Source organism: Macrobrachium rosenbergii, chromosome 12, assembly GCF_040412425.1.
Source record: "Macrobrachium rosenbergii isolate ZJJX-2024 chromosome 12, ASM4041242v1, whole genome shotgun sequence".
Taxonomy (NCBI): domain Eukaryota; kingdom Metazoa; phylum Arthropoda; class Malacostraca; order Decapoda; family Palaemonidae; genus Macrobrachium; species Macrobrachium rosenbergii.
The window spans coordinates 98,822,225-98,834,057 of NC_089752.1; the positions used below are offsets into that span (position 1 = coordinate 98,822,225).

Sequence of the window (11,833 nt, forward strand, 5' to 3'; positions counted from 1 at the left end):
ATCATTTGTGTTCTTGGCAACCATGTCGTTTCTTACTAGGGACCAAGGGAAAACTTGCATGACGAACGAATCTACACACCATTGTGCAAATACCCAGAGCTGACTGATACCTCTGGGAAAAATATTGGTTCCTAAACATTATCTTACTTCTAGGGTCAGAAATTATTTAAAAGGATGCACTTACCTTGCTTCGAGGTTTAGAAATAATCATCATTCCTTATTGTTTCTGTAAAGTTCCTAGCATTACGGAGAGATTAGCTGAAAAAAGCTGCATTTGTTATTCTCACTACCGCAGGTTGGTGAAGTCATCACAATCTTGGGCCGACGCTACTACCTAACCAGCTGCGATCCTGCAACCCGTACTTACCTCACGTCCCTTGGGTTACACATACCACATGATTTGTCAGATCCTAGTCTTACAGCTTTCCAGGTAAGGTTTTTCTGTCATGTCGATTTAACTTCATCCAAACACTCGCCTAACATTCTGTAATTTCCTTTCATGTACAGTATGCTGTCCTAAACTCTTCATGCACTATGAGATAACTTAAAACTTTGGTGGTCCAGGAAATTTTTAGTGAAAAAGTAAATATACAGAGCCCAGAGTTCTGGAGAATGTAAGTCTGTTTTATTAGCTATATTAGTATGATGTGACAAAAAAGTTTATGCAATGCTCATCAGTAGTCAGTAGCATTACTAACTAGTATGCTCGGGCCATTCAGTCTACCTGGAAACTCGTATTCTCCTAGCCCATTAATACCAAGACTTATAAAATCATGCTGGTTTAACATAGTTTTGCTGTATGAAAAATTGTCATCTAGTATCTTCCGAAATAATGCCAGTTAATCTCACTCTCTAGTTGGTTAATTTCACTGAAAAACTACTGGATCACATCTATAACTAATATTTATCTAACATATTTACCAACTTTTGTTGTAGTTAAGCTCTAAACTCTAAAATCCATAGTCAGATCAGTTTTAGACTGTCTTTTTTGTATGACTGACCACAGGATTTCTTACCAGCATCAACACCAGCAGCTGGTGTTGGGAAATTAAAATTCTCGAGTGAATGGCCTAAGCAGCATTCCTTGGCAACATTCGTCAACAGGGCTGGGCAGGTACTCAGGTTAGTGCTTTTTGAGAATAATATAGAAGCTATCAGGTGAATTATCACATTGTATATGTGGAGTGAGGAGGAATTAAATTCAAGAAACTTGAGAAGTGGTAGAATGGCATGCGTTCATGCATAGGCTATGCTGATAAAAAAAAAGCATTTGAGGATAGATTAATAAAAACGTATAAATCTAGAGTGTTGTAGAAATGAAAAGAAGACTTTGAGAATGTTAGATTGAAAGAGAACCAGAAATGTCAGAAAAGAAGTCCTGGTACACAGATAAGGGAATAAATTGTATGTTCTATGTAGTGTTGAATTGTATATACTGACATGAAACGAAAACCATATGCATTAATTTCAGTCTGGTACCATCAGGTTCTTTGGAGAATGGGTCGACTACGACAAGAATATGGGTGGGGTCACGACCCCTGTGGTTGAAAAGGTGGAACTTAGGTACTACTTGGAGGACGATACAGCGGAGGTCCGCGTTCATCATCTCACTCCCCATCAAGATGCCCTGACGCCTGCCAAACCCCAGTTACCTACGAAATTCCTGAAGAGGGGACCCGTGGCTAAGGTGAAAAGGGTTATACCATTCTGCGACCCACTCTCCACTGCAGTTTTTTCCGCATTTTTTATGATTTTTTATACTTTCTTAAAACCAATGCCTCTTAATTGAGTGTTCTGTTTGTTGTCTTTGTGTAATGGATATTACCCGCCCAAACGCACATGCATACAACTACAGAACACAAAATTATGTACATAAGAGGATAGATGGGAACTCTGGAGGAGACAGAGAGAGAGAGAGAGAGAGAGAGAGAGAGAGTTTTTAATTAGAGTAAAAATAAGGAATGAAAATAAAAAGATACCACCTGAAGGTAATGCAGTCCACCTGATGGACTGAGTAATTTCAAGATTTGTTGAAAAGTGGCACTTGTAACTGACTCAAGAGTGGAAGATGTAAGTGTAAGTTTGAGAAGGCTTATGAGGTGATTGTTGAGGATGCCAAGAAGGCATTAAAGGGTTGAGGGATGGAACTGGTATTATTACAAGTGAAATGATGTAGTACAATAGTTAAGACGTGATTGAAGTGGCTGACTAGAGCATTTCACTTGTCTGTATGAGCGAATTATTCGAAAGGATTAGGGGAGAGGAACTATAGAGGTAAAGGTAACAGACGCACCTGTAAGAATTACAAAGGCAAAAAGTTACTCATTATATTAGTGAATTTGTATGGTATGCAAGACTCATAACTAAAGGATTGAAATGGAAGAAGATTTTGAGTTAAAATAAGGGTCAAGGTGTGTCGAAGTGCCCATTATGAAACAGTTATAAGAGAGGCTTGATCTTAAAGAGCAAAGGTTGTATATGGCATACATGGACCTAGAAAAAGCTTATGAAAGAATTAACAGAGAGGCGAAGTGAAGAGTTCTAAGGTTAGAGAGTAATTTGTTGAGAGGAATTTAAAGTGATTATCATGAGAGCGAAGAACGTGTTAGAATATGTTTCAGGGAGAATGACTGGTCTGGTGTGAAAGTGGGTCTGAGGCAAAGTTGTGTCAAGCCTCCATGGCCGCATATTATCGTTATCTGTGAATACTGTAACAAGCCAGAGGTGCAAAGTTCTGGGGTAAGAAAACGGGTTGCTAATGGAATATAGAATAGCTGATATTTGCAGATTATACAATACTGACTGGGATAGTGGAGAGAAGCTGCAGTAACTAGTGAGAAAGATCAAAAGTGTTTTCAAGACATGAAAGTAAAGGCAAATGTTATGTTGATAAATGAAAACCAGGAAGATGGGGCGGTGAATGGTAGTATGGACGGTGGAAGGTTAGAAGTAATAGTTTATATAGGTATTTTAGAGTTAATATAATGGATGATGGTAGGCTGAGAGAAGATGTGTCACAGAATAGGTAGAGCAACGATTGTAGTTAGGCTGCAGTGTCAGTGAAATGCATATTTGGAATATATGATAGATTGTTAAACCAGCTTCATTTATGGTAGTGTGGATGTTGATACAAATAAAACTTTAAAAAATCTTGAAAAAGTTAAAATAAATTGTTGGTGTAATATATGTGGCATGAGATCTGAAAAAGAGAGAAAAGTAGATACACAGAAGAAGAAAAAGGTTAGTGCACATGAAAGGATGAATCAGGGTGTTTTGAGATGGTCCTAGAAAATTGGAAGGGAAGATTATAAATAGTAAGGAAGCACGAGGCTAGTGCAAGATAGCGGTTGATTTGATTTATGAAATTAACGCTTTCAAGCCAAGCACTAGAGCACCTTGGGCTATTCAGCGCTTAAGACAAAGAAACGAGGGAGTTGGAGTGGTTGAACAGCAAGACAAAAAGATCCAGTAGATAAAGAAGATGAAGTACAAGGATCTGTGGGAGTAATTGGGATAAAACCCCACAGTTGCACTAAGAAGTAGCAGTTCAGGTACTGGAGAGCAAATGTGAAGAAAGGAAGCAGGAATGGAGGTAAAGTAAAAGACTGAAGAGTGGGTGCAGCTACGGGTCGAAGGGGCGCTGAAAATCACCCTTAAGTAATGTCTACAGTGCTCCTCATGAGGTGCAGTGATGGCATTACTCCTCTATGAAGGCAAGATAGAGGCAAATGGCATAATGTTTGTACAGGGTTTGGCAGTGTTGATGATTTATTTTGTGTAGGCATATGAAGTGCTAATTGTCTTTTCTCAAAGTGCCACCACTGGCAGAGAAAATTGCTGGATGTGATATTATATATATATATATATATATATATATATATATATATATATATATATATATATATATATATATATATTTATATATATTATATATACATAATATTTTCATGAAATTCAAGCGTTATTTTCACAGGAACTATCAGAGGTCAACGGAGCTGGAAGTTTAGGAGCCGTGGGTCGTCCAACCCTGAACTTGGTTGGTCTTATAAAAGGGCAGGGGGCCCACCTCAAAGACAAGGCAATAACAGGTGAACAGTAATTCTAACCCCCTTGAAAGTATGGCTTTGAAGAATCGCTTTGAAAAACAAGTTCAAAAAGGCCTTAGTTTAGTGATCGCATGATTACGCCACTGACATAACTGTGTGGTATTAAAATAAGTGGCCTTGATCCTGGCATTAATAAAATAATCGATAATATTGATTTAATCAGTGATTCCTGATGTGTAATGGCATACAGAGAGAGATAATATACTTTCGCCATTGAAACCAATACTTGGATAACATTCAACAGGCACTGCCCAGTCCATCTTTTCTGAAGCCTTCCGAACTTCTGCTGGGGAATGCCGTGTCCGTTGGAGGACGCCTCATGCGGCTCTGCGACTGTGACTCTTTTACAACCATCTACTACAAAAATGTTTTTGACATTGGTAAGTACTTAAGCTTATTCTTCCCTCCTTATCTCGTTCTTGAAAGGGAAGAGCCGAGAGAACCTTTCAGAACGATTATATTTACCCAACACAAACAATAAGCTATAAAATATTCTGCCCAATACCCAAATTCAAAATATCACATGGTATACAAAAGGTAACTCAGTTATTAGAGAAGTTCTCTACAAACGCTTGCGAGGCAGGAGCTGGGACAAGACACACATGTGTGTAAACCCAGAGCAAAGGAAAACTTGAGGGGGAGAGGTGGGGGGAGGAGTAAGGAGAAAGGGGATAGTAGGAGGAGTCTGAAGGTGCCGTTTTACAAAGATACTAGAATGCTGCATGCTAACAAATCTTTGGAGCATTTTTGTACTTGTTACGGAATAAGGTCAACATTTATTTAGACTAAATTTTTACATTGTTATACATACATGGATCCATTTATGAAGGAGGAATCCTGGCACTTGACAATTTATGTATTGAACCTTTTAAAAATATTATTCTTAACTTCTATCTGTTTTCTTATGAAAACCACTTGGTGACTTGCATTATGTTTATTGTCTTATTTTTTGTACTTATGATAAAATCAGATTCCGGAAGTTTTTATGGACTTTTAGTGTAATTTTAATTAAAGAATAGATCAACAAAAGCTCGGGTTACATCGGACAGGAGGGGCATAGTTCTCTTGGGTGGGGGGGAGAAGGAGAGAAAGAGCTTTGGTTATTGGAAAACATGTTGACATACATTCTATGTATTATTTTCATTAAACATCTTAAACGCTAAAAGGCTTCTGATCCCATATAATACGTCGGATTAACATTTACCATCTTTTCTATCGTTTACTGATTAATGATATAAACACACAAAAACACAATGCTTTAATGTTATTAAATGTTTTACACACACACATTGATATATATATATATATATATATAATATATATATATATAAATATATATATATATATGCATATAAAAGTAAATGTTTCCATGTTTGTTTGTCTACTATAGAAGTCTGAATCGCTTGACAGACCCAGACAAAATTTTGCATGCGGCCTCTATGTCACCCCAGAAAGGTTTATAATTCAAAATCAAACCCCTGCCCTGTGACAGACTTACAAACACAGACAAAACAAATGAAATTTTCGTTTTTAGACCATCTTTTCTTCAGTAACGTTATGGAAGTCATCGGTAGCTTGGATGGAAAGCTCCAGCTTTTCTGTTGGTGACGTCATTAAACTCCTCCCACTGCAAACCCTCGGACGTATGGTTCATTAGTTTCTTCTTCGTTTTTACCTTTGGAATTCGCTATAGCGACTGCTTCGTGACGTTAAGGTGACGTATTTCTTTATAATGACGTATTTCGTTATAAAGCCGGTTTAAATGAGGTCTGGAATAGTCAAAATATCACCTTGGACACTCCAGAGGTTGACAGTTGGAATTAATTATCATGCGAATTGGCAAAACACTTCACTGAATGCGGAAGATGAGTTTCTTTTCACGTTGCGTGGTACTCATTAACCTGGAAGATATAATGACTGAAAATTCTAGATTTAAACTTTACAGGAATGTAGATCATTACCTTAAGAAATCTTTTCCGAAAAGCACTTGCAGAATTTACGTGTATAGAGGGTAAATGTATATGGTGCAAATAGGGATTAAATTAAGAAATGGCAACTACTGCCCTTCGAGGAACGTCGAAATGCTCAGAACTTGCACAACACGTCAATTTTGTACCTTTTGCTGATGTAATCATACACAGTGAGGAACAGTATTCCCGTCATTCAGGAAAACAGAATTATTGTTAATGGTTATAAATTAGAATGATATATATTCATTTCTATCTTTTATCGACACGTAATTATTCAAAACAATAAAAACCGATTGCCTAACATTCCTCCAAGAAGAGAAAGATTTTGTCTGATTCATGATTACGTTATTACTAAAGATACGAATTAACCAAGTTGATAGGTGCCGTACGGACATGATTAGCTGTAGTTTTTTTTCTAACAATCGCGTAACTTTATACTTAATTCTACTGTAAGGAATTTGATGTCGTTGTAAAGGTAATGAATTGTAATTTATTATATTATATGTTAAAAACGCCCCTGAAACCAATATAAAGAATATGCATCACAAGCTGAAGTTAGCCGTATAAGAAAGTGATTTGCCATTTTTTTTCTTGATATCATGAGGGGTGGAAGGCTAACTGTTACAGCAATTCACCTGATAATAGGAAAGAAGTAAAAAGGAGTAACAGAGTATAGACTAAATATTTCTTATTAAAAAAAAAGACAATACAATATTAATGGTTGAGTTTAAATTAGAACTAAGGGGTTGGTTCAGCTTTTTATGAGCTGGACAGTGAAGTTTACTTACATTATAGTAATAACACATATCATAAAAAGACATCATTGGCATAGGCCTATACCGAATTGTGTGTAACACATGGAAATATTGTTTTAAATTTTTATCGTATGATTTGGACTAATAAAAGGCCTACAAATAGCATTGAATGGTCTAACAGTGAAATGAATAACATCTATACAGTACATAATTTATTAATTTTTTTATCAGAGAGTCTGAGATACTTCCCAGATGAAATACAGTGGCAGACTGTCATGAAATTGTTGCTAACCTGTCCACACGTGCAATTACCTGTCAGTCAGTTGGAAATTATTTAGGTAATACCATCAGTTCATCCATTCAGGTGAGTAGACTGTCTCCGCCCACGAACTGTTGTCTGCATGTAAGTTTTAATGGCAGTTTCGATGAACTGACAAAAGAAATGACAGGTAAATTTGATCGTGAATACTCGGATTAAGGTTGTTGAATTCTGTGATAGTGAATGGGTGTGTTGGGAGAGTGAAAAAGAAAGTGAGAGGAGAGGAAGAGAGAGAAGAGGGCATGTTAGGGAGGTGAGAGAGAGAGAGATATATAGTCATTCAGAGTTTTTCCAGGCAGCACTGGATTGGTCAGCTAGTATATGTATATGTATATATATCCACACACATACATACATACATACAGTTGCTAGAGATTGATTCTTAGGGAATCTGATTCTCATCAGGAACAGCCAAACAAGCGCTATAGTCAACATTTTTATTCCACTGGGATGTTTCAGCTTCAACACACTAAGCCATTTTCGACCTAAAATAGAGGCAAAACCCCAAAACATAAAACTTTAAACTAGTAAAATACAAAATCAAAGAAAGGTCACACACGAGAATAATTTTTTATAAACTACATTACCATAAAAAAACACTACTCAGAAAAGAAAACATATATATATATATATATATATATATATATATATATATATATATATATATATACATACAGTATATATATATACACACAGTATATATACAGTATATATATAAATATATATATATATATATATATATATATATATATATATAATATATATATATATATATATATATATATATATATATATGTGTGTGTGTGTGTGTGTGTGTGTGTGTATAAATATATATATATATATATATATATATATATATATATATATATATATATATATATGTGTGTGTGTGTGTGTGTATATATATATATATATATATATATATATATATATATATAAAATATAAGGAGCCCATAAGAACGCCAATATGTAGAAAATAAAGGCTATATTTCAGAGACCAAATTGTCTCTCTCCGCAGGCAAATTGTCTGCTCAAAAACCTTGATTAAACAAAGAAATACCATGAATATTTCAAGAGGCTCCTGGGATTCAGATATTATAGATAAAATCTTCCTCCAGCCAGCGATTAAAAAGATTAAAGAGAAATTGTCAACTGGAGTGATGTAACGGCTGACCTATGGTCCTTCTGGTATAAATACCGCTTTTCTGTAACTTTTTCTCATTCACTATTTGCCTGAGGAGGGAGACAGCTTGGTCTCTGGAATATAGTCTTTATTTTCCACATTTTGGCGTTTTTATGGGCTCCTTATATTTAATTCTGTTATATATATATATATATATATATATATATATATATATATATATATATATATATATATATATATATATATATATATATATATATATATATATATATATATATACCATAATGGCAAATTTCGAAAACTGAAATATATAATTCATGGACAGTTTTGAGACTTCACATCTTCCCTTTAATACTGTCCACACTAATCTCTGACTCGAACCTCCGCAGACCAAGTACCTGTAGGCTACGAGTACCTGCAGAAGGGCATCGGGATGCACCAGACGCCCCGAATCACTCCGTTGGATCCTCGGTGGCTGGAAGAGCCTCCTAGAGACCCCCTACACCCTCTCCCCACGACGGTCACTACGATAGTGGGAGGTTATCACGCCCGCGACATCAGGTAGGACAGATAGGGCTCAGGTCATTGGATAAATTGGTAGATGACGCCAGGTGACATTTCCTTAGCTGGATGACACTTCCTGTACGTGAGCCTCAGCCATCGCCGTAGAAATGAAAATTCACATTCTGAGCTAAGTTGTGAAATGCCAAAAGAAAAAATGCAGTTTTTGAGAGTGCTTCTATAAGGTTATGTTGCCAATGAATAACGAGGAAGGCAAAATTCGACACCAGATACGATGTTTTCTGAACTATCCTGCTATATTATGCCGTTTCTAAGCTAAGAAGTGTAAGCTAATTTCCAGCTTTACTTCTTAACATGATTCATGGTTCTCTCTCTCTCTCTCTCTCTCTCTCTCTCTCTCTCTCTCTCTCTCTCTCTCTCTCTCTCTCTCTCTCTCTAATTTAAAAGTTGAAGTGATGGGCATTCGCTCAGAATTTTTCTCTCTCTTCTCAGGGACGGCTATGAAGGAACCATCCTGCGCTTTGGAGCCAGACTTGTCACCGACAAGGAGAAAGACCGAGAGAGGGAATTCGTCATCAATTTCTATGTCTTCGACTCTACAGTGTCTGTTTTTGAGGTCCCCAGACTGAATTCAGGTATGGTGCTCAGACGGAGCTTAGCCTTTGTTGAAGGACTTTATTCTAATTAATAATCTACATTAGGGAATGAATAGAGCAAATTTGCAAGCTTGCTTATAAATGTACCGTAAGGGTATAGATTCACAGTATAACAAATATGGCGTTAAAATGTTTGTATGTAAATTTTGAAAAGCACCAGTACAGTTATGTAATTCGTAATTGTGGCTTTTCACCATCTCCAAAAACGTGCAACTAACTACTGTATTTTCTTGACATTTTGTAATCTTTCATTTTGTAAAAAACAAAATAGAGGAAAGGCGAGTATCATAGCCCCGATTTAATTTATTTGGATCAAACAGTAAGGCATTGTTCCCAAATTCTTAATCCTTTTGCACCCCTGAAGGAGTAAAAGGATAACTTGTGACACACCCGCTGTTTATCCTCAGGCATGCGAGCTGGTATGTTCCTGTCGAGAGGCCTCGTAGTAAAAGGCGAAAGCGGTGAGTGCGTCAAAGGTCAAGATCTTTACGCGGGCAATGTGATCACGCTCAACTCACACACCTTCTACATCACTCACGCTGATGAATTCACACTGAACTTCATGGAAAAACACGCTGATGAGGTAAGCGACTGCATTCGACACGTGGCTATCGTAAGGCCAGCTTGGTTAACAACATTAACGCATGTGCTGTTCTTGAGAACACCTGTGAAAAAGTTTCGTAACTCTGGTGCTCGATAAATTCGCAGTAATAGTTAATTAACTTCCACGCGCTACTGTTTGTAACAGATGTTATCTACTATGATACATTCTAATATAATACGAGATCAAAAACTTTGCAGAGATCGTAAGATATGACAAATCACTGCACCGTGTTTTTTTTTCTACCGTTGTTAACAACAATTAAATTGCCTGTGCAATGGATGCGTCAGAGCAAGAAGGCATTTCCAGCGAGGATGGGTTATGAAGAGCGTCTGTCAGTGCAAAACCCTCTTAAAGTCTTTCTGTCAGTTCCATATTTTACTAATTTTCAAATGTTATCACATGCGCTATTCAACAGGAAAGCACGTAACGGTCCTGAGAATACTGAAAGTTCCTTTTTCAAACTGAGCGCTAAACCACTTCTGTCTGCTCACAACTTGGATGTGAATAAAGCTGCTTACGTTTCTCTTTGATTTTCACTTCATCATTTTACTTAATATTAGCGTGCTGACAAGAACAGCTGACTTGGACAAACATTAAACTTCTGTTTGTAAATAAAATAAAGATTTATCCGATCAAAAAGAACAGAACTATAATAGTTGACCAGCTGGGTGAGAGGGAACCGCTATGGTTAAAGCAAAGACAGGAAGGAGCAGCAAAGGTCTTGAGCCTTCTTGAGACAGTCGCGTGCGGACGATGCTGTTGCAGAAGCAAAATTGCAGTATCCCTGTATCCCACGAAGAGCAGACACACCGCGTGCCTTATTGGATGGGGAAGAACTTTAGGATACTATCGACCTTTTCTTCGACGGGCTGGACATAGCCATGGCCCATAACGTCCCAAGTATAATAATGGTATGTCTTGAATCCCTCATGACTAAATTAACATTCATAATAGTCTGCTAACTACTGCAAAAGAGCATATTATTATTCCAACGCTCACTCAAGGTGTCCTATAGATGATGATATTTTCAAAATGAGATACATCCCTTCCAGTGCTTTTACTAATTGTTTGATCATGCACTAGAAGGTTACAGGGGATGTTTCCTGCCGTAGGGCGCACATTATTCTCTATGAACCCTATGGTGTTAAAAATGAGCACATCCCGTGAGGGTACAAGATATCCTTTGAGAAAGTTCAATTGTGTGATGTACCTGCAGTGCCTGATTGCATCGACACAATCAGCATACAAGGCAGAGGGAACGAGTTGACTTAGTGGGTCGATTTGCATTACGATATTCGTGCAAAATCAAACTCATCAATCTGATTTTTCCGCAAGCATGCGCAGCGAACTCCATAGTGAAGCACTGGCACGGATGATCCCTTATAAATAGTCTATGGTGGCTCATGGTCAATAAGTTTACAGATGGGTTCACTATCTCCCCCTCCCCCGGCTTCCACGACGCGTGTGGCAAAGTTCATCCGGCCTGAGACATCAGGAAACAGTTTAGTGAATTTATTGACCAAGGCGCGATTGTTGGACTCTGGGCAGTGAAGTGGCTGACTTTATCGGTGAAATGTCATAAGATTTTACCGTTATTCAGGTTTGCATCGAAGAACTGTAAACTCGGGCTAGGTTTCTCTTTTGTTCTGCTGGTATGCCTTGCTCTTTTCTCTTTGTGGAATAAGGGGAGTTGGAAGGATGACAAGGCGTGAAATGTAACGAAGTTGTAAAAGGGACAGCTTAGCAGACAAGGTGAA

The 11,833-nt window shown here is 37.3% G+C and overlaps 1 protein-coding gene across 1 annotated transcript in view; it reads left to right on the top strand.

Moving 5' to 3' along the window:
- The first annotated feature begins 293 nt into the window (after positions 1–293).
- LOC136843784 (EF-hand domain-containing family member C2-like) overlaps positions 294–11,833 on the top strand; it is a 16,755-nt gene continuing 5,215 nt past the window's right edge. Inside the window, exons 1-9 of the mRNA XM_067112506.1 lie at positions 294–430; positions 1,020–1,122; positions 1,486–1,687; positions 3,974–4,078; positions 4,219–4,223; positions 4,347–4,486; positions 8,684–8,855; positions 9,309–9,451; positions 9,880–10,055. Coding sequence (XP_066968607.1) covers positions 1,520–1,687; positions 3,974–4,078; positions 4,219–4,223; positions 4,347–4,486; positions 8,684–8,855; positions 9,309–9,451; positions 9,880–10,055 — 909 coding nt within the window. The 5' untranslated portion in view covers positions 294–430; positions 1,020–1,122; positions 1,486–1,519. The remainder of the gene's footprint in view (positions 431–1,019; positions 1,123–1,485; positions 1,688–3,973; positions 4,079–4,218; positions 4,224–4,346; positions 4,487–8,683; positions 8,856–9,308; positions 9,452–9,879; positions 10,056–11,833) is intronic.